Here is a 24,075-nt window from a genome sequence, read left to right on the forward strand (position 1 = left end):
TTGATTTTACCCTATCTGCTGGGAGGCTATGAGAATGTGGCAATGGGCGATCTTCACCAACAGCTTTCTAGCTGCAATGCATATTCCTGGGAAAACCAGTGTGCTAGCAGACAAACTCAGCAGATCCATTTTGATACCTCATGAGTAGTCTCTCAAACAATCAGTAGCAGAGAAAATTTTCTGTCACTGGGGCCATGCTTGCTGTGACCTCTTTGCTTCCCCCACAACAACAAGAGCAGCAGGTATTTTGCTGTGATCCCTCCTCATGGGGAATCACTGAGAGATGCTCTAGTCCGATTTGGCCAACCAGTCTCCTTTACACTAATCCCCCACTTCCCTTGATCCCCATATTCCTACAGAAAGCAAATCAGTTGAAGAGCTACATCATCCTCATTGCCCCTACTGGCCTTGCTAGGTGTGGTTCCCCTTCCTCTGGACTCATCTTCGCTCTCCTTCCTGGATACTGCACCGAACTTCACATCTCCTCTCACACAACCTCAGGGATGAGTAATTCCAATATCCCAGCCTTCAATCTAACTGCATGGTTTCTCCAGTTCCAATAATAGCTAGACAGCCCAGGCTTTCTTCCCCAGTACGTACCATTCTATTGTCCTCGTATAAAGACTCCACCAAGAAGGTTTACAAGAGCAAATGGAAAACATTTTCCCTTTGGACATAAAGAAATAATGCTGATCTTTTTACTGCCCCTGTCTCTAGTGTTTTTGATTTTCTGGTTGCTATCTTCAAAGAAGGAACTAGTTTTTCTACAATTAAAATGCAGTTGGCAGCCATATCAAATTTTCATACAAGAGATAAATATTTTATTTGGCCTCTTCCAAGTTATGTAAAGCCTTCTTGAATGGCACTTTTCTACTTAAACCCCCAGTAAACAATCCTTCACCTCCCTGGGACATTGCTCTGGTTCTACAAGGTCTGACTCAGAAACCCTTTGAAACATCAGCAAAAAAAATATTTAAAATTCCTATCATGGAGAACAACCTTCTCGGTAGCTATTACTTCTGCAAAAAGAATTTATGAAGTCTAGGCTCTTTCATCAAAAACTCTGTACATTATTTTCCACAAAGAAAGGGTAACTTTATGGACTAACCCTTCTTTTTTTACCTAAAGTGGCTTTTGAATCTAATATTAACCATTCCAGTCACTTACCAGTCCTCTTTTCAAAATTTTCTAATGAAGAATACATGTTCCATTTCCTAGATTTGCACATACAATTGCATTTTTATCTACACAGAACTAAAGAAATCAGAAAATCAGACCAACTGTATCTTTCAAAAATTCAGCTGGGTTATCCGTAATCTAAAGTTACATTGGCTAAATGGATAACTATTTATATTTCTTGGGTTTATTCACAACAAGACATTTCTCTATGAAAACTGCCTAAAGCCTATTCAACTAGATCCATGGCCACTTCATCTGCTTTTTGGTCAAGAACTTCTATTGATATTTGCCCACCAACTACATGGACCAGTGCTCATACCTTTGTTACACATTACAAATTGGACCTAATTTCCAGAAGCAGAACTGCCTTTGGTTCAGTGATTCTCCAGAATATCCTTCCACGAGGGCCACTCAAGATTAACGTAGCTGGGGACTCGTTGAGGAAGAATGAAAAGGACAGCATCAGATATGAACATTATGTACTCACCATAACTAGGCATCTGTGTTGTTCATTTTCGTTCTTTCTTAACTTACCCCCATCCATCCCCCTTCCTAAATCTGCTGGAGAAACCTGTTGGATTTCTTATTGCAACATATAGCACTGGGTTTGAGCCATATTCTTTGCGTTTTTCCCTTTCTTTAAATAATTTATGGGGATCTTATAGCACCAGGTATTGAGGATGGACTAGGGCATTATGGGTAGGGGGAGGCAGACCAAAGTCTGAAGTATGTGGCTGAGATGGATCTGAGGACCGCACCAGTAACCCATTCATTGAGGAAGAATAAAAATGGGCAACACAGATGCCTAAGTGTAGTTATGGTAAGTACATAACTTTTATTTATCCAACAGATTGCAAACTAGATATCTGACAGATTCCAGGTTGTGCAAGTTAATAAAACTGTAACTAGTGAGGTACCCTGGGGATCAATACTGGGCCCTCTCCTCTCAGCAGTTATTTTGCAGACATCCACTCCAATATCCCAGAATTGTGATTGGTCATGTTTGCTGATGACTGCAAACTGGGCTCTATTAATTGCTCATCCACTAATACAAATAGCTCCAGCAAAGGCTGGAATATATACATGCTTGGTGCACTGAAAATGGCCTCAAATTAAACACAGAAAAGTGTAGCACAGTAGCATTTGACAAAAATCTTTTCCACCTCATATGTTATAAATGGTACGTCTGTTCAGACAGGCACAATTATAAGAGACCTGGGTACTTCTGTGGACAGTTCTCTATGATTTTATCATTGTGTTTCCACCATAGCCAGGAAATCCTTCTATCTGGACCAGTTAATTTCCAAGGGAATATCTTCAAGATCCAAAGAAGCTATTTTATCACTGTATTCTTCATTTATCAGACCAGTTACTGAACATATTGTCATCTCTGATATGTATACATTGAAGCATATTGTTCAGCTGGAAAAGCCCAAAGATACCCATCAAAAAAAATTAAAGGCCTTAAATCCTTTGACTATCTTGATAGATTATCATGGCTGTCCTTATACTTAGTAGCCTTCAGATTTCTACAAGGTGACTTGTGTCTTGCTTTTCAAGATATGAAGAATCCAGTCCTGTTTGACCTCCTGTTTCATTGCAAAATCAGTGGCTCTACAAAAATCTACATTAGGGACCAAAATCTGCACCAGCAAATAAACAAGGCCCCCTGGAGAGATGGATTCCTAACTCAATGTATTCCCAGCCTATGGAATAAGCACTATAAGTCAAACAAAATACTACTTTGACTACCTTTAAGGCTGGGCTTGATTGGATAGGTAGATACAACTTTATATCAGTATTGTCATGTACATCCCTGCTCAGTGTAGGATTTAAGCACCATTAACTCTTGAAAAAGGAGGTACAAACGTTTATGTTTGTCTTCTTAAAGGTGTATATTGCTAGGCATCTTATTTTATGTTTGTCTTCTTAAAGGTGTATATTGCTAGGCATCTTATAATGTTCATCATGCTCACTGCTGCAGTAACATTTAGGCTATATGCATTGTTTCCTGCCTGGAAAACAACAACCATCCAGCTTCAAAAAGCTCTGGTTCCCCCAAACTTTAACTCTGGCTGTTGATTGGTTAATACCAAGGAGAGATATCAGTAGTCAGAGTGAAGATTTCTTCAGTACTGTCTTGCCATCTTGAGAAGAAGAATCTCTTGGGCTGAGCTTCATTTCTGCCATATAGGTCCCTGATTGGGAACCCCCCCATAAATAAATCATTACTTTTTTAAGAAAAATAATATATATTTAAATTTTTTACTAAAAGAGCCATTTCCCCTTGAAGAAACATAATATTTTTTCACAGTATTTGAAATTTTCTGACAGAGACTGCTGTTTTAGTTAGAGGTGTCTTCTAATTTAATTGGAGCTATTTTTGTGAGAACTTAAACACTTCTTGTATAATCTTTGAATTTTGTGACAAATAAGTTTATTTAGGAATGGGCAGGAATGTATGTGTCAGTGTAATACTGATGCTCAATTCGTGACAACTTACCTGCAATATTGCTATTCAATCAATGTGCTTAAGTGTTTCAACAGGGTACTGACAGGGAATTTGTGTTCTGCTTGTGTGTCTTCCTTGTAAAGGGACTGGCAAAAGAGTTATGAGTGTATTTATGATACTTGTGAACACCTAGTGATGAATTACTTTCTGATGGACTCGCTCTAGCAACTGTTACCATTTTTTTCTCCTCTTCCTCAGCTACAGCATGGATACTTACTCAGGTCCTGCTGGTATTTCCCATTTATACTTAGAAAGAAAAAAACATCAGTTACCAAGGAGTTCTTGCTGTTGTCGCAGACTGAATCTACATCTCAATCAGCTCTGGGTGAACCTGCAGTGCACATTTGTTGTTCCTCAGACCACTTGCTTACCTCTCCATTTTCCTCTGCTGTAGTCATTTCAGCCAATATGAACTGGGAGTCAGCCTTATCCTCTTCAGCTGTTCCAGTGTTCAATATGGGCATGGAAGAACCACCTTCTCTAGGTCTAAGAGACACTTTGGAATATCCTTCTCAGGGTAACCAGGACAAGAGACTATTAAACCTGGCAGACATTCCTCCTTTGCTTTGAGTCAGTCTTCTTCCATTGGAACTCCTGTAAAGAAAAAAAAAAAAAGAAACAAAAGGCTAAACATTGTTTATTTGAAGAAGTGATTACAGTTAAGAAAGATGAGTTCCTTACCTTGGTAAGGCAGGCATTGCAGGCAATGAATACTGGTACACAGAAACCATTAGAGGTTGGCACCCCATGTAAAGCAGTTCCTGAGGAAACAGGGTCTGATTATTCTGACTTTGACAGACTCCCAAGCCCAGTTCTCAGGAAAATATTCTTTTTTATTCTTCAGTGGAGGAATTTTCTTTTAAGCAGACCATAGCCAGGATGAATGATGGATTTTATGGGAACAAATAGATGTTACTCCTGAACTGAGGAGATACTATGATATGTTGCAAATGGATATATCTTATTTCTCTTCCATCCTTTCTATATAGCTTGCCCTAGAGAATATATTGAATGCTGCTTATAATTATCCTGATACCCAGCTGTCAGTCTCTAATTGTATAAGGTACCTCAGGCTGATAAATTTATTTTCTCTCACCGTAGAGCTGATCCAGCAGCAAATTCAGTGGTGTCTCATGCTGCCAAGATGTTGGTCCTTAGCTCAAATCCTTCTGCTGGTGACAAGGAGGGCAAGATGCTGGACTGCATAGGAACGAGAATGTTTTCTTCTTTCACTTTATCTTTCAGACTTCTGAATTGTCAGACATATATGTGGAGGTTTATTCTTTGTCATATGGACAATTTAAGGGAATTTGCTACCACTGTTCCTGGAAAAGAAAGCCTTTTTTTAACCAGACTGTTTCTACCATGTCCCAGGTATCCAATAATGCTTTGAAAAAACAAGTATGATTGTGCATATACTGGGTCTAGGAACACTGCCACTGCTACTGCTACAATGCTGAAAAGATCTTAGATTCTGCATTAGATAAGTAGTTATTGTTTGGCTCTTCTGTTACCCAGTTTCTCAAACAAAATGATGAAACTGGGAAATTGATTCAAGGAGGTTGTAAGATTTCCATGTCCCCTAATACAAATCTTATAAACCTTCTTCTTTAAAAAAAAAAAAAAGCCATATAAGTAAAATCAGCCCTTTTCTTTCAAACAAGGCACAAAAAGAGATGACCAGAGGGAAATAACAATAGCAAACTGATGTCATTTCAGAAAAAGGGACAGATCAATAACGCAGAATGACTATGCCACCATTCTTCTCCCCCTTCCCTCTCCTCTGGCAAGTACCTATATAAATCCGTCCACAAATTGATCTTCAGCCCTCCCTTTGGCAAAATATTGTTTCAGATTCTTGAGTGTTAAAAGTGGTGCAGTAGGGTTACAGATGACACTGGATACAAACATCTCCATTTGGGGGAATTTCTTCCTACTCTCTGAACCAGATTTTTTTCTTCAGGTTTTTCCATCTTTGCACCATACCTCTCAAGTATACCTCATTATGAGGAACATACCTCATTTGGAGTCTTAAAAAGTTCATGTTCTATGAAGTTCCACATTGAAAGGGCCGGTCACACATTCAGTGACAGGAATTTTTTTAACTGATATCCATGGTAAATAGAAGACGATCCTATTAATTCACTAAAACAGCTTTTTTATAAGTAAAATCAATGTATTTTAACCATCATTTGACCTTCCTATTTGAAGTTGTTAGTAAGCTATTAGTATGTGTTCCGCATTTTTCTCATTTGTTCCAAATTTTCAGTGCTAGTTTTCCTCATTTTGGAGATGGAAGGTTGAGAGGTATGCTTTACACACTCAAGGAATCATAGAACCAGTGTCTGTAAGTCAAAGAGACAAGAACTTCTATTCCAGAATGTTTCTAGTACCAAAAACAGAGACCTCTTGGAGAACAGTACTAGATCTTTAATTTCAAAATCTGTATGTGAAAGTTCCAGAATTCAAAATGTTGACCTTCCAGTACCTGATAACCCTCATTCCTCTCATGAGGTATGTGGTAACAGTATATGTAAATGATGCTTATCACCACATTCCCATAGCCACAGGCTTCAGGAAATTGTATAAGGTTCTGTGTATATGGGCCACATTATTAGTTCTCTATATCACCCTTTGGTTTATTTACAGCTCCAAGGGTATTCATGAAATGCCTAGCTGTAGTCATAGTTTATTGCAGACTAAATGGCATTCACATTTTCTTTATTTAAATGACGTACTTATCTTAACAGAGTCTTTATCCAGATGTCGAGTCATTAACTTGGGTTATGCTTCTTTTGCCCACTTTGGGTTTCCAGCTAAATATTACAAAATCCTCCTTGACTTCATCTCACATGATTGTGTTTTTGGACTACTTGCTAGATAGTTGCACTTCAAAATGCCTTTTGACACAAGAAAAGGTGGAATTTTATCTGGAATGTTTCCTGAACTTCCCCAATCAGTGCCAGACTTCTGTAAAATAATTTCTCAGGATCCTAAGGTGCATGGTTTCTATGATTTTCATGAATCCTCTAGCCAGGTTGCACATAAGAAACATACAATGTTTAGGAAAAAAAAAAACAGGAGCCCAGTATTTGCATTCTTTGTCATATCAAATTCCAGTTCTGGGCTTTATAAAAGGGGAACTGCATTAGATAGGACGACAAATTCAATGGAACCCAGGTATCCCCTTTTCAGCTCAGACCCCTTTGTTATAACAGACATGTCAAATTTTGCTTGGGGAGCAGTTTCTCTGACGGTAAAGGTACTAGGCATGTGGAGTCTTTCAGACAGACCAAAGCATATCAGAATAAAGGAGCCATTGACTGTGATCCAATCTCTGCATCACTTGTGGTCCACAGGACTTAATCAAGTGATTACAGATGATATCACAGTCATGTGGTACATAAACAAGCAGGGAGGTACAAGGTTGTACCCCTATGCAGATTGGCTATGAAGGCTTAGGAGTTAGCTCTTCAGCATTCCCTAACCCACCAAGTATCTGACATCCCATCAGAGCAAAATATGGTTGGTGGCAGACAAGCTTAGCAGGGCCGGGATAGACACTCATGAATGGAAATTGAATGAGGGGATCTTCCAGAAACTGATCCAGTCGGGTAAACACCTCAAACTGATCTGGTCACCTCCTTTCAAAACAAAGAATTTTTCTCCAGAGTCCTTGCAAGCAAGCCTTTAAAAAAAAGATGCATTTTCATTCTCCTGGAAGGGAAAGTTCCTTTATGCTTTTCTACCCTTTCCACTGATGTCTAGGGTAATTATGACGATTCAGAAGTATACCCCAAGAATCATTGTGATGACCCCTTTTTGGCACAGGCTACATTAGTTCTCCCGTCTTATGGAATTGGCCAAGGGCAGTCACCACAAGCTTCCTCACAGACTGGAACTATTCACACAAGACAGGATGAATTTGATACACCCACTCCCAATCAACTTCAACTGACTGCCTGGATGATTCAGTTCTAATACCTTTTAAGTACTCAGTTCATGAGGACATGCAGCAGGCAGCAAAGGAAGAAAGAAATCACGCTACTGGAAAATCCTATATTGGTAAGTGGAAGGGATTTTCTAATTGGTGCCTAACCAATAACCAGGGGCCCATCAGGGATTTTGTACCACTAGTACTCAAATATTTATGTGAGTTACTTTCCTCTGACCTGTCTTATTCCTCTATAAGGTTCATCTTGAGGCCATTTCAGCATTTCTGCCTGTGGATCATCCTCTTTTTTCTTTGTTTGTATTAAAACATTTTCTGAAAGGAGTTTTGCACCTGATACCTCCTCATAAACAGTTTGCTCCTCCCTGGGATCTGAACTTTTTGCTGGAAAAATCAGCTATCTCACCTTTTGAACCTGCCCATCAAGTTTATTAAAGGTTCTTGACATGGAAACCTATACTCATCATTGCTCAGACATCAGCAAGAAGATGATCTGCCTTGCAAGCTCAGATGGTGGGTGCATCAATCTGGTTTTCCACAGGGATAGTTTCTCTTTAAGAACAAACCCATCTAAACATACAGTTTCCAGGCAGTTCTCCTCAGCTGTTGCTTTTTGTTATTCCTACCAAGGCAAATGCATTCCAGACAGTATCATGGCACATTCTACTTAGTGCCTTGTCTTCTTTGATGGCATACTGAAAAATTTGGACTACAGAAGCATTTTCTTGAGGCAGCTACATGGTCCTCTGTATAGTTTTACAAAGCATTACAAACCAAATTCCTTTTCAAGATCCAATTCTATCTTTGCAAGGACCATTGTGCAGGAGCACCTGGAGCAGTATTCTTCCTACTCCCAGGTTGCATAGGCTTTGGGAATCAACCCAAATCATTCACAGTGCATCAGTGTATTTTGGCTTATCTGCCAAGGTAAGCCACTACTGGACACCTTTCAAATGCTCAAACTCCCCTCACTCTCTATTCCAGTGATAGCTGATTGTGTAGGCATATCCTGAGAGGGAATCCTTCAGTTGTAACTGGAAGTGAGTGCTCTGGCTTTTTCACTTCCACAAAGAGGGAGAGGAAAGTATGTAAAGCTAGAATCATCTAGCAAGAGTAAATCTGCAGCCAATCACAATATCATATAAAAACCAAATCCATCAACAACTGTAAGAAAGGTTGAAATCCACCTCATCTACACACAATCTGGTGGAATGTTGGGTTGGTGCTGCCACTGAGGCAGTGAGGAATTCAAACATCTACAGTTACAGTTAAGTAGGACTTATGCAACTATACTATGTTCATCATTCCTACTGCCTCATGGGTATTTTGGGTAGAGTCCCAAAATTTACCCTACCTGGAAAATGGAAGGATAAGGATCCATGAGGCATTGGAGAATGGTCTTAGCAAAGCCTGCTCTGGAACTTAAAAAGGAATCTAGTTTTTAGTGCTTTGTGAAGGTATGAACAGATGGCCAGGTTGCTCCCTCTAGAATGTTTCTAGAGTCCACCCCTTTCCAATATGCCATTAAAGAGGATAAGGCCCTAACTGAGTGAGCCTTAACCTTACCTAGAAGAGATTTACCACAGTGGGAATAACACAGAACAATAACAGAGGACAACCATCATGTAACAGTTACTGGCACAAGTAAGCAGGATGGGTCCCTATCATATATTCGAAATTCCAAAATGTCGAACACCATATGTTCAAACTTGGAATTTCGAATATTGAAAACATTGAATGCTCAGAATAGCGAATGTTTTCCCATGGAAAAAAATTGCTGTTCCGAGAAACATACACCCAACAAAAGCACACCAAAATAAATAAACCACACACATACATTTAACAAAACCCAACCCCACACTAAACCACACATACATTACTAACTATCCACTTACCTTAACCCGCACCCTAACCCTAAGGTCTGTAACTATCGCTCACATACCCTACAAATCTATACACAAACAAACTAATTAATACACACACATACAGTTAACAAAACACAACCCTACACTACTTCATACATACATTACTCACTATCCACTTACCTTAACCCGCACCCTAACCCTAAGGTCCGTAACTCTCGCACCACAGTGGAGGAAATAGCGAAGTCACGAAATGGCCCACTGAAATCTTGCCCTAGGTAAGATTTCAATGTTCTGGTGCTTTGCTGTTTTCACCATTTGATATTTTGGGTTCGATGTTTTCACATTCGGCTTTGTACCTCTTCGAAATTTTGATACAGACCCAAGCAGAATTTACGCAACTGTACTTTTCTACATTATATGTTTCCTTATTATTATTGGCTGTTTGATTCAGGATTGTTAGTCTTTTCTGTCTTTGTATGTGCAAGATAGTCCTAAAGAAATCTTCACTTTGACTGATGGTTCCCTGTTTGGGATTAGCTAGTCAGCTGTCAGAGTGATGGTGTGGGGTGAGGGAGCCAGAGGGTAGCTAGAGAGCTATGAAGCTGGCCATTTGGTACTTCTTAGGCAGGAAAAAATCCATATAGCCTGAAGGCTATTGCAGCAGTGAGGAATTCTACAGTTATGGGTAAGTGCAAGTTACACAAGTGCACTGTCCTTATGATTGGTTGCCTAGTATTGTTCTTATGTTCCTGTGCACAAGTTATAATGATGTAGTATATCAGCAATAAGAACATTATCATTGCTTTTCAGCTAAGAGAAGAAGTTCAACAGATCAGGGAATGGGCACTTCAGCACAATTCTCTGTGGTATTTTGTTCAGATTAGCAAATCTATTAGCAGATGTCATAAATAGACACATGCCTGTACACAGTGGGAGCTGGGGCCATTAGTTTTTCAGAATATGTTAGACATAAAGAGCTTGTTAAATATGGACCTTCTTGCCTATCATTGAAGCAGTCCCCTTCCAGGCTTGAGCAGTTATTCACCACTATAAAACTTGGAAACTGGATGCTTCTTCATTCACTTGGTTTAAAGAAGTGATTCATACCTTTCTTTACTCAGAGTTTTTCCAAAAGCACTTATGAAAGTGTAGAAGAAAAAAGTTTGCAAAAAAAATCATGTTCTTCTCTAATGCCGCAGTTAATGTCTCAACCAGCTTGGCAGCTACCTCTGTCTAGAAATGTACTAACTTAATAGCAGTTCAGAATGCTTCATCCTAATCTCAGATTTCTGGATCTTTTCAACTTGGGAAGGTAGACCCTAATATCTCAAAATGTGCAATAGTCTAATAATGTATTAACCTCAAGAAGTACAGTAGACATGCCATTAGAAATATGTATCTTCAAATATGGAAATAATTTGTAATTTCGGCTTCTTGTAGCACCTATATTCCTTCAACTGTTAAATTACAAAACTGCTAGATGATTTCACTGATCTGTTCAAAGATAATTTGACATACTCTTCTATAAAAGTGTGTGCTCTACAGTTTCAGCCCTTGTCCCAGCATTCCCACAGATTACCTCCAATCCTTCCGTAAATGTTTTTTAGGATTTCGTAGCTAGAGACCACCAAAAACACAAATTCCTCTTTTTAGGGCTTGTTATTTCATGTTGGAAAAGCTGATTTTTGTCTCCTTCTGAGCCAGAAAATGTGATGGATGTTACGCATCATTTGTGATAATCTTTTTCCTAGTAGCAGTCACTTCAGGTTGAAGCATTTCTGAATTCCAGGCATTAATGCGCAAGCCCCACAGCATAAAGGTTATTTTGAAGACTAATTTTATGCCTAACCTGAGTACAGCTGTATTTTTGAACCAATCATTTCAGCTTCCATTTTTTTATCTTCACTACCAGAATCCTGAATGTTCACAGACAACTGAGATACTGCATTAGAATGAATTATTAATTTTTTTTTGGCCTAGTCCCCATGCTGACCATCAAGCCCATACTACTCAATCACTCAGTGGACCCATTTATTCCTAAGGTGAGAACCATTGACAGCGAAGGGAACCAGGAGCAAAAACTGTTATACATGCATTAAGGGATGGGGTGTTTTTGTTAAACCCTATTCTCTTATCCCTACTCAATGGCATCTAAGTGGTTAGCAGCCAGTGGCCTTTCCAATGCACATCCACACTTCTTCATGTGATATAGTCAACTAACCCCCTCCCCTTAGACAAGCACTTGTCTGATACCTAGTCTCCACCTGAGATTCCATTACTGTGACTGTAACCCAAGCACCATCCCCCATTCATGCTCCAAAGAGAGGTAAGTAGGCTACGCATCTCCTCCAACATGCCAGGGTTCAACAGGTGCCTGAACCACTAATTGATCTGGGGTCACCTGGGCTGTAATTATGATTTTATTCTCCTAGAGAATGGTGCTGACTAGAAAAACTCCATTCATTCATTCATTCATTCATTCATTCATTCATTCATGAAAACAGACTGTTTGATTATGCTGTTTATAAAACCAGCAATCTATGGTTTGTTGGCTCACTGTTTTGCCACAATAAAACTCTACAGTATTCTGCTAGGACTTACACTGGTACTAACCATAGTTGAATAACAGCATAACTTAATTTTTTCCACTCATATATACTAGAAGCAACAAAATGGAGAGCTGTTCAAGTACATGTTTGAGATGCTAGCCAATAGTTATAATTTTTGTTACAGGAATCTTTTCTGAATTAAGACAGTACAGTTATGTGAAATATTCACCATTACAGTATATTTTCAAGAAGCTGCAGTGAAATTTTCAAGAAGTCACTGCAATAGTAAATCTTTTCACTTTCTTTCCCCTTTTGCTTGACACTGACTTGTGTTATTGGGTTTATTTACACTTTTCTTGCGTTCTTTTGTTGGTTAGCAGTTTTGTTTTTTACTTGTTAGTTGTGTTATAAAATACCACGGCTCATATAGGCACATTTAGATTTGCCTACTACAAGTACAATTTTTCCTGTATAGGATTTTATCCTAGAAGAAATGAAGATGGTGAATGCCCTGACTGTATTTATTAGAACCTCCTGCTTCCCATATTATTGCATTCACTGGTGTGAGGCCAGTATCAGTTTTCACATGGAAGAAAATAGCTCTAGGAGAATCGAGAAAATGCAGTTCATTTGGTGATAAAAGGCAAATGTTATGATTTTGCTGTTATAGTAACCTCTCCTTAAAGAGCCACTGTTAATGACAATTATCTCACACAACTGTACTTTATGTGGATGATTCAATTGAAGAAAACATCTGTTGGGGAAATGACCAACTGCAGTTCGTCTGATGAGTTAAGGTAAATGTTACAATTACTACTGCAGTAACTTCTTTTTGAAGATCCACCATTACAGCAATTATCTCACACAACTTTACTGTATACTGATGGCCATTTCACTTGTTTACTGATATTGCTTTTATTTGCTCAAATACTGTTTATTGCCAGAATTCGGAACAAAATTGACTTTTATTTATATTACAGTGGCACCAATTAAAGCCCTCTGTAGTCAACGCTATGAAGACTGGAAAGAAAAATTTGGGCCTGTAGGATTAAATTGCAAAGAACTTACTGGAGATACAGAAATGGATGATTTCTTTGAGCTCCAGAACTCCCATATTATTTTGACAACACCGGTATTTTTATTTTCTGCACTTTATACAACTGTTATAATATTTAAAGAGTATAAACTGTGCCTTTTGCTGTGTCATATACGTTTTTATGTCCTCATAATGTGTGGATTTAGCATTTCTGAGTAGCTGTCTGGTGACTTCATAACTCAAGTGGGGTAGATACCTTTTTTAACTGACTTGTTACACTGTCATTGACAGTAGATCAGGGAGAGGCAGACAGCCCCCGATAGGGACTTGTGAGATAACATAATTTTCCCCTGGTTTCCCAGCCTTCTGGTTCAGTCACGCAGCTCATCTCATGGACAGTCCACTAATTCCACTTTTTTTTTTAAGTGTAGTTAATTGGAGCTGCATGGGGCTAAGACTGGTTGACTATAAAATGCATGCATACATACATCACCCATCTGCAGTTCTTGAATTCTTTAACCTTCCAGCACTTCACTGAGACTGAAACACCTCTTTTTTGCTGTGGACCTAATAAATATTTTTTGTTTTTCCTGTGAAGAAGTTGTGAATAAAAATTATAGTCTTTGTTGTATGCAAGTACAGTAATTTAATATTTTCTGCACTATTCACTGCATTTTATTAATGATCTTATAGAGGATTTTACAGCAAATGTTACTTTGAAAAGAGAAAGGGTGCTGTAGCAGAATAATATAATGCAAATTGTGTCTCAGTCATTTACATTAATTTAAAATATTTCTGTTGCAAATGCTTTAGTTGTGCTCTGTTATTTTTTTTTTTTTATTGGTGTCATAAAAGACCTTCAGTGTATCTCTATTTATCTGCATTTACTAGAGTACTCATCACTGGAAAAAAACTGTGATATTGCAAGTCGAGTTTTATATTTTAAAGGCTGTAAGACTCTAGTAAAGTATAAATTACTGATTTACCAGGAGTCTCTTGTTTAAGAAAGATGACAAAGAAATGGGGAAGATACTGTTTACTTTTAGTTCCAAAATCATTCTGTGAAAAGAGTTCAGGATCTCTGGAAGCTCCCATTAGCATTGTGCCTATTTATCAGTGTACCTGTTACTTTAACAGTATTTTTCTGATATATTTTAGGTATGGAAACATGTCCGAATATGTTTAACTAAAAAAAAAAGTACCTGATAAGAAAACCATTCCCATTCACTTAGAGAATAATTCTGAAATTTGAATTAATTTAGCCAAAGTTCTAAATGGCAGTTAGTTTAAATTTTGTCAATATTCCAGAGGTACTTACTGAAGATATAGTTAGGCAAAAATTGTTTTTTATTTTGAAAAATATTTTAAGTTGTTCCACAACTAAGGAGTTTGTCTGAAGTTTGTTAAATATCAGATGAAACCTGATTTTTTTATTGAAACAGTTACATCTCTGACAATGGAAAGCAGCATCCTTTAGTCTTCCCCATGTCCCACTAAGTACTGTTATCATTTATTTCCTGCCAATGATTGTGGAAGCCCTTCTTATCAGACCTTCCAACTGTCCCTATTTTGGAGGAAAATTCCTATTTTCAGGACTGATTTAGGATGCCCCCCCCCCATTTTTAGGATTGATTTCCCCCTTCACACAATTTTCTGAATCCCCCTCATCACATGTGATTTTTGAAGCTGTCTAGTTCACAGAAAACCACACTACACGACCAACATACTAGTGGCAACAATAACTGAAAGAAAGAGGGCACACATCTTAAGCCTCCCTTTTTTTTGAAGCAAAAATAAATAAATTTGTGTGGGCGAAATTCACGATATACAGTTCATTACTACCTCTTTGATCATTTGCTTACATTTCCCATAATTTTTGTTACTCTCTTTTTTTAAACGTGTTTCTGAATAGTATTACATATCCCTGCTGAAAGAGGAAAGAGTTGCATGCTATTTGGTATTCAAATGTTATGCTAATTAGAAGTCCAGATTTTTAACTGTATGTTCCTATTTTCCAAGGGCCTTTGTTCTTATTTTCAATCAAAGTCTTCAGGTTGAAAGGTATGCCTATGACTGAGCATTTCTTTGGCATCTTGTTGTTGTCAAACATGAGATTATGCAAACATAGAGAAGATGAAAACTGTTAGTAATATGTAGTATGGAGTATTTTCCTATTTCAGGTTTGTGCAATCTTGTAGTTATCATTAAACCCTAGAGGTGACTCCTGGAATTTCTATAGGATGATCCTACACATGCGTCTAAATGTCTAATAATGCAAGTACATTTTTTATTAATAATTCCAAAATCATACTACAGACAATTAATTAGAAGATTTCATTCTAAAGCTTACACGGTGAGCAGCACAACTGCATGTAGATTCATAGGTAAATACTTAGCTAACTGCCGTTTTAAGCCTAGCCAGTTTTCCCTGGGTCTATATTAGAACATCGAAGTTTCAAAACTACGAATGTTCTAATATCGAACTCTGTTACGCGAAAGCTAAAAACATCGAACATACAGAACAGCAAATTTTTTCCTAGGGAAAAAAATTGTTGTTCCAAAACACATACACACAACACAAGCACATCAAACAAACAGCAATCCACACACATACACCTAAAATCTTACACCTAACCCTACACTAAACTATACACACACCACTAACTATCCACTTACCTTAACCCTAACCCTAAGGTCCGTCACTATCGCGCATTTACCGGACCCACACCCTAACCCTAACCCTAACTAGCCTACCCCGCCCTAACCCTCACGTCCACACAATCGCACACTTAGCTGACCCGCGCCCTAACCCTAACTCACCTAACCCGCCCTAACCCTCACATCCACACAATCACACGCATATCTAACCCACGCCCTAATCCTAACTCACCTAACCTGCCCTAACCCTTACGTCCACACAATCGCACACATACCTAACCCGCACCCTAACCCTAACTACCCTAACCCGCACTCAATTGCACACTTACCTGAACCCGACCTGTAACTTTCCACCATAGCGCTGAAAATACCGAAGCAACTGAAACGGACAAACAAATTCTTTTCCTAGAAAAAAATTGGTTTTCTGTTGCTTCGATATTTTCAACTTTCGCATAATAGGGTTTGATATTAGAACATTCGAAGTTTTGAAACTTTGATGTTGTAATATATAGACCCTTTTCCCTTAGTAAGGATCAAACCCTGTACCTCTTGCATGTGAGGTAAACATCTTAACCATTTTACCAACTCCCAAACGCATTGATTCTTGACCACTGACTAGTGGCGAAAACCATATTAAAGTGCTGTTCACATACTGTATGAGTATTGTCACAATATTCATATTTTTCTAAACATCTCAATAATCAAGCAGAAGAGACAGAACTGCATAGATTCATATGAAAGTTTACAGCTAGATTAACAAACATTAACTGCCAAGTATGTGAGAAGCATGGTTACTGAGATGCTGTAAGCTGCTTACAAAAATTAATATTTACTATATTTGTAAAGAAATCCAGTTTGAGATATAGAATGTAATGAGTATGATCACTGTGGAGATTAGTTTTGCTGAACAGTTTGCTTTTTTTTAATAACACTTTTGGTTCTAGATTGAAAAAATTAACATTTGTTTGAAATGTGAGGACATAGGTTCATAGGTTCATAGGTTCATACTAGGCTATCTGCCCAAGGGCATTTATAAGCCTAGCCCAGAGTTTTGTGGCTTTCGCCACCCCTTTAGTTTGAAGGATACTATGCCCATTTTCTTGCTGTGCCTCTGTCAAGCAGTGACACTGAGGTAATCCCTGGGGTATATCTGCGATCTCCCATCCATTGGTCAAGATTTCTCTTGAACAAGGCCAGCGAGGTGCTCTGCCTCACATGTACCGGGATTTTGTTCCACAGCATAGGGAGTCTCTGGGTGATGAATCTGTCCCTCCAGCACGTCCTATTAATAACCGTGTCAAGGTTTAAGTCTCCCGCCCTTGTAGTTCTGAGGGATCTAGATTTTTTGAGGTGAAGCATGTTCATCAATTCCGGGTTGGACATGGCCTTGTATGTCAGGCACAGGTCACCTCTGAGCAGATGGTAAGCGACTGAATAGAGCTGGAGTTCCTTCAGTCGGGCAGCATAAGACATTTTTTTGAGATCCTTTATCCTTTTGGTGAGGAACTTTTGGGGCCTTTCCAGTTGCTGCAGGTGTCGGGTCAGATACATTCTGAATGGGGCATTGTACTCAATCATTGGTCTGATGACTGATGAGTACAGGGGGACGATGACCTCCCTTGATCTAGATGTAAATCCCTTCATGATCAGGTGGGCAATGTAGAAGGTCTTCCTAACTGCTTTGGCAACGTGAGTGTCAAACGAAAGGTTACTGTCAATCTGGGTCCCTAGATCCCTGATAACCTCTTCTGTGCTTAGTGGGTTGCCACCTATATGGTAGCTGGGGGTAACCTTGTTTTTCCCAAAGGGTACGACTCTGCTTTTTTTGGCATTTAACTTTAGGCCATGGCTCTGGCACCAGTTATCCGTCTCTATGAGACCCTTCTGAAGGATATCTGTGTCAGATGTGTTCTCGACTATGGCGCCCAGTTTGCAGTCATCTGCAAACTTTGTCAGCCATAACCCTCCTGTGTTTGCTTGTACTTCTGAAAAGTAGATGCCGAACAAGAGTGGGCCCAGGACTGAGCCCTGTGGGACACCACTTGTGACAGGCTTTGAGTCTGACATGGCGCCAGCAACTCTGACCCTGTGGGTTCTGTCACTTAGCCAGTTTGCAACCCATCTTGTGACGTATGGGTTTACATTTAAGCTGATGAGTTTTTCAATGATACCTGAGTGGGGTATTGTGTCGAAAGCCTTTGCCAGGTCGAGGTAGGCTGTGTGGACTGCCTTTCCCTCATCAATGGCCTTGGTGACTGTTTCGAAAAAGTCAACCAAGTTTAAAAGGCATGATCTGCCTTTGACAAATCCAAACTGGGTTGGATCCAAAGTCTGCAAGTCCCCTATGTCTTTATTTATGAGTTCCATTATGATCCTCTCCATAGCTTTGCAGATCAGGCTTGTCAAGCTGATGGGACGGTAATTTCCAGGGTCGGTGGAGGCACCGCCTTTGTGAAGTGGGACCACAGTTGCCGTACGCCACTCCTTGGGTACGTATCCTGAGGTGAGGCTAAGATTAAACAGCTGCCCTAACTGCGGGTTTAATTCCTCATTGAGTTCGTGGAGCACACAACCGGGGACACCATCTGGTCCCATGGATGCTGTGTTTTTCGCCTTGGAGAGAGCAGTTCTCACCTGAGCGTTAGAGATGTTTGGGGGGCTACAATCATCTGGTATAGATATATCTCCTTTTGGGGAGTTTGCACTGAACCTGTCAGCCAGTATGTTGGCAATGTCTGTAGGTTCAGTGATTTTTACATCATTTTGAACTAATTCTGAGCATATCTGGGAGTTTCCTCCCAGGTTTCTAACATAGCTAAAGCAGGCCTTATGATTGTCTTTTGAGTCTATAGCGACTTTTCTCTCAAAATTTGCCTTGGATGATTTTATGAGAGATCTTAGTTTTTTACTTATAATGATCAGAGGTGTCTTCCCTTTTAAGGATTTTGCTCTATCTTGTAGTAGCTTCCTCCTTTTGTTGTAGAGCTTGTTTATGGCTGGGGTCCACCAGACTGGACGCTTGCCTTTGGTACAAAGAGTCTTTGTTTTGTTTGGGATTGCCTGATCCATGCAGTCCTGTAGGTGCTGGTAGAAGGCACTTGAGTAATGGCTCAGGGGCCTTAAAAGAGACCACACTAGTCTTTAGAAGTGTGAAGTCGGCTTTTGAGAAGTTCTTCACTGTGGTCTTTTTTATCTCAGGTGGGGGCGGGATGTGGACTTCCAGTGAGATTAGTTTATGATCTGATCTCACCAGTGAGGGGTATACTTCCGGTGTTGAACATTGTGATCCCATGTTCGTGATGATGAGATCTAGTATGTTTTCTCCTCTTGTGGGAATGGTGACTAGTTGTTCCATGGCATTTGAGTTTATGAACTCTAGGAACCTTTGGGCTAGAGTGTTGGGGCTTGAGTAGTGATCCTAGTCTATATTCGGGTAGTTGAAGTCACCTAGTATGATGGTGTTTGGAGATACATTTATCCCCTCCAGTGTTTTCAGGAAAGCTATGTGAGGTTCCTGAGTTTGAGAGGGTGGCCTGTAACATGCTACAAATTGCAGAGGAGTCTTGCCTATGGTTAATTGCACCTGGATGGTCTCCGATGCATCGTGCGTTGCCACCAACCTTGAGGTTTTTTTTTCAAAGTCCTCAGGCTGCAATCACTGGAAGTTAGAGTACAGACTTTCAGAACTACACTGGTCGGAATGAGGCATATAAGTTACATGGGTGCGGAAGTGCCTCCTCCTGCATGGGAGATATAGTGGGACTTGGATACTGCAGAAATTTTTATTTCTCTTTGTGTATTTCTATTATAAAGCTTTTCAGAATGTCAGTAGTTGTTCTATCTAGAGTTGCTTCAGTGGGTGATCAACAGATTTTTTGATGGCTGTAGTCTTCCAGTAATCAGGGTGAGATGTGTTGGCTTGTATCCACCTGACCCATCAAAACATGTCCTGTAACTATATATTAGTGTGTGTGTGTGTGTGTGTGTGTGTGTGTGTGTGTGTGTGTGTGTGTGTGTGTGTGTGTGTGCCCATGTGTTTGTTTTTATCTTGCTCTTTTACTCTGTATATAGTATATATATATATATATATATATATATATATATATATATATATATGTGTGTGTGTGTGTGTGTGTGTGTGTGTGTGTGTGTTTGTATGTATGTACACACACACACACACACACACACACACACAATATCACAGGCACACTTTATATATATATATATATATATATATATATATATATATATATATGCCAGGCAGGCTAAACTTTATATATATATATATATATATATATATATATATATATATATATATTTGTACCTCCAAAGCATTTTAGGACTTACTGTGGTGGTGTGTAGGGGTCGTGTAGCCAAAGACCTCCCATATATACTGATGTTCAACAAACACACTGCCTTATTGGCATATAGATAGTAGTGCCCTCCTACCCTACCCCTGGCAGTCAGTCAAAGCTCAGAACTGGAAGGAAGAAGTTAATTTGATTTGAGTGAATGAAAGCACTCACATATTTAAGTTTTGGTCTGCCTTTGGAGCTGTGGCCCTTTGTTTCTTATTTTATTAAAGCTCAGAACTCCTCCTACTGCCTGTCTGTGAGGGTGAAGAACCTATCACCTGGAGGACTAGGAAAGCTCTTTGCATTCACAGACAGGACCCTTTCAGTTTTCTTGTACCTCAATCATAGAACGCTCTCTTGGGATATTGCTTCTGTCAAACTGGGTGACATCAGCTGCAGAGCTCGGATAAGAATCTCCTTTTAGGTTTTATCTCCTCCGGGTGGAACAGTAGATTTTGCTGTTTTGACTGTTTTTTCTGATTAGAAAGTTTGTATTCACTTCCATTTTTACTTTCACTAGCACAGCAAGGCCTACTGATTAAAAGCTTCATTTTGAAGTTTTGACAGGAAAACTTGCTGACATTGCATTTTTTTAATTTAGGGTTGTGATTACTTGAGATGACTGTGTAGGATTATATAATTTTAAATGATTTTTTCACTTGAATTGCAATTTTGGTGTCATTTTGTATGACAAACATTTCTCACAGGAATTTTTCATCAGTTGATGATTTATTTCTTGCTTCATACTATTTAGGCTGTATTCATTCTTTATTAGTGAAACTAGCCCCTTTTAAACAAAATTTGAGCACTTTTGTGTATATGTTTTTTGCTTAGAACTGTGTGGCTGAACCTGTCATTTTATTCAGTGCAATCTTTAGAAAAGTAACCCCTGCAGGAATATTCTCCAGTTTGCTTCTTTTTTAAAACACCTCTATTGAATTATCACTTGTGACATAGCCACATTTACATTTATATAAAAGTAATCAAACTGTATGAACAAGTTAAAATTAACAAACCTTATGCTTCATATATATATTGCTATATATCATATAACCTAAGCAACATTACATATATTATTCACTTCCTGACCCCTTTTTTAAATGAGACATCCTTATTAAGCCATCACTTACAACATAAGCAATCAGACATTTATATAAATGAAAACAAACCACACTTACACAATCCTAGTTGCAAGCATTTTATATCATTTGTTTGTTAAACAGTTCTGACAGCAATTTTTCATCAGTTTATGATTTATTTCTTGCTAATACTATTTTAAGTTGTAGCCATTCATTTGGACTGACACTAGCCTTGTTTTCACAAAATCAAGGGACTTTTATGCGTGTATTTTGTGCTTTGAACTGTGTTACTGAAAATACTGTCATTTTTTCAGTGCAGTATTCAGAATAGTATCCCTAGAGAAATAATCGTTAGATTGCTAGTTAGAGGGAGAATAGTGGGACGTTTCTTCTTTTGGACTGACCATGAGGCCAATATTTGGTATTGAGCTGCTATTTTTTTTTACCCTGACTTGATAGACTCAGACCCCCCCCCCCCACAACCATCTTCCCCAACTGCATCTATAAAAACAAAACAAGAAATCAGAACTATGCCATAGCCTATGACCTGTGATTCCGCAGTAGCCCTAGCTTCTGGCAGGCTATCTGACCACTCAACTTTTGTTATCTCCAGGTCCCCCGATGTGACAGTACTACCACAACTGAGTCAGATATATCGTCCAGGGCTGAAGTATCACCTGCTTCAGGTATGGGAGAACCACACTCTTTAGGTGCAGGGGAAGTCAAGGGTGCAGAATCTGTTGCCAGTATTAGCACTTTTCCCCCTGAGAGCTCTCCCACTAGTGTAGTGCATGCCAGAAAGAGATAGATGATCCTCAACATGGTGGGGCAGCAGTCTCTGCCTGGTTTCCACCTGAGATGTTGGCTATGGAGAGATCCATGGCACAGACCATTGGCTACGGGATGCATACCTGGGTTATAATAATGCTGGTGCTTCCAGTCCTTGTCAGTCTGCTCTCTTTTTGAAGGGGATCCTCTGTCTCAGGACTCTGACCTGTCTGTGTCAGATCAGTTGGTTCCTCTGATGATGAACAGATACAGGGACCGAAACAGGTGCTTTCTTTTCCGTGCTTTGATCTCAGAGTTGGGAGAGGTCTTCTGGAAAGCTTGTAGTTCTCCTCTGTTTACTGAGGCTTTGCCTAAGACAGTGTTTAAGAAATTTTGGGTATGCCCCACCTGGCCTCCGAACCCTTTTGACTGTGGACTCTGCTTCAGTGACCCCAGTGACCTTTGCTAATAAGAAGACCATGTCTTCTTTGAGCCCATTCCCTCTAATTAACTGGGCATGTGACCAGAGTCTTAGAGAAAGTAACTGATGAAGTTCAGCATGGTAGCTAAGTGTTTAACAGCCAATGTTTTATGTGGAAGTTTGTGCTGAGATAACTGTACAGTTTAGATGAGTTTGCTGCATTATTTCTTACAGAGCAGATACTGTTTCCTATGTTTCTGAGGAGTAAAAACATGCTCTAAAAAGTCCCTTAGAGGGAGCTGATACTATCTGTAGAAACATAGCATTGTCTGTGGTGATTATCAGGTATGCTTGGTTGCACTCCTAGAATTTTCTGATGAGTTAAAGAATGAGATTTTGAATGCTCCTTTTGAGTTTAATTGCGTGTTTGGTACAACAGTTAATCAGATCCTTAAACACTGGCATGATAGAGGTAAATTGATGCAAGGTGTGTGGAAAATGTTTCATATTCCCATGTTCTCCTCCTTTAGACAAGATAATTTTCAGTGGCTTAACAAGCAGAAGTCCCAGTCGAACAATATCCAAGGTAATAAAAGGGAACAGCAGGACTGCAGCTCAGCTAAGCCTAAAAAGAAAGCTTCCTTTCCTTGAAAGGACACCCCCTTCCAACTTATGACTATGCAGAGGCACGGTACCTGTCTTTATCAAATCCTTCATTGTGTGCTTTTTCTCGCATGTTAGCTCGCTTCAAGGTGGTCTGACCTTTAGTGGTTTCCGACAGATGGGTGCTAAATAATATTGGCAAGGGTTTCAGATAGAAGTGCAAAGATCTTCCATCTCCATTCAAGGGAGTTTCTCCTCATCATCTGAACCAGACTTTTTATTCCCTCCTATTCTCCAGAAAATGCTGGACTCAAGGGTCATAGAACCAGACCCTTCTTTAGAAGCAGAGGTTTCTTCTCTAGTATTTTCTTGGTACCCCAAAAACAGCAGTCATACAGACCAGTGTGGGACCTTTTTTTTTTCAAATGCATTTGTCAAGGTCCCCAAGTTCAAGATGCTGACCCTACAGACAGTGCATCCTCTGTTTCTGGACCACTGCTTCATGATGATTGTGGTCTTGATATACACTTTTCTTCATATCCCCAGGGTTCATCACTGAATCTGGTTCGCACTATCAGTTTTTGTGTTGTCTTTTGGGCTACCCACTGCACTGTGAGCTTTTTCCAAATGCCTTGCTCCTGTAGTGGCCCCTGACTGACTCTGCGTAATCATTTTTTTTTTTTTTACTTGGATGACTTGCTGAACTGTGGAGAATCTCTGTCCAGGTGTGTGGAATTGCTAGAGAAGGCCTCATCCTGACTCTCCCATCTAGGGTTGAAGTTGAATCACCTACAGTCATGTCTGACGTCCTCACAAAAACTTGTCTTTCTGGAGTGCTTAATTGACTTTAACAAGAATCTGGCTTTTCTGCCTGAAGACAAGGTCTTGCTATAACTGATGGTGTTTCTGGAATTCTTGAGGAGAATGTCACCTTGGTGAGAGAATTCTTAGAAATTTTTGGACTGTTGGCTTCCATGATTCTCATTTTACCAGTGGCCCATCTTCGCATGAGACAAATTCAGTGGTATGTCTACAATTGTTGGACACAGCACCTTCTGTCCCTGGAATCACAGTTGCTGGTACTACCCTTCATCAGAC

At 39.4% G+C, this 24,075-nt stretch overlaps 1 protein-coding gene across 1 annotated transcript in view; it reads left to right on the forward strand.

Annotated features, from left to right (window-relative positions):
• The window catches only part of HFM1 (helicase for meiosis 1), a 3,254,758-nt gene that overhangs the window by 665,832 nt on the left and 2,564,851 nt on the right, over positions 1 to 24,075 (forward strand). Inside the window, exon 5 of the mRNA XM_044086815.1 lies at positions 13,038 to 13,189. Within this exon, the coding sequence (XP_043942750.1) occupies positions 13,038 to 13,189 (152 nt within the window). The remainder of the gene's footprint in view (positions 1 to 13,037; positions 13,190 to 24,075) is intronic.

This window comes from Protopterus annectens, chromosome 10.part0 (genome assembly GCF_019279795.1).
Source record: "Protopterus annectens isolate FY-2018-M chromosome 10.part0, PAN1.0, whole genome shotgun sequence".
NCBI classification, from domain to species: Eukaryota; Metazoa; Chordata; order Ceratodontiformes; family Protopteridae; genus Protopterus; species Protopterus annectens.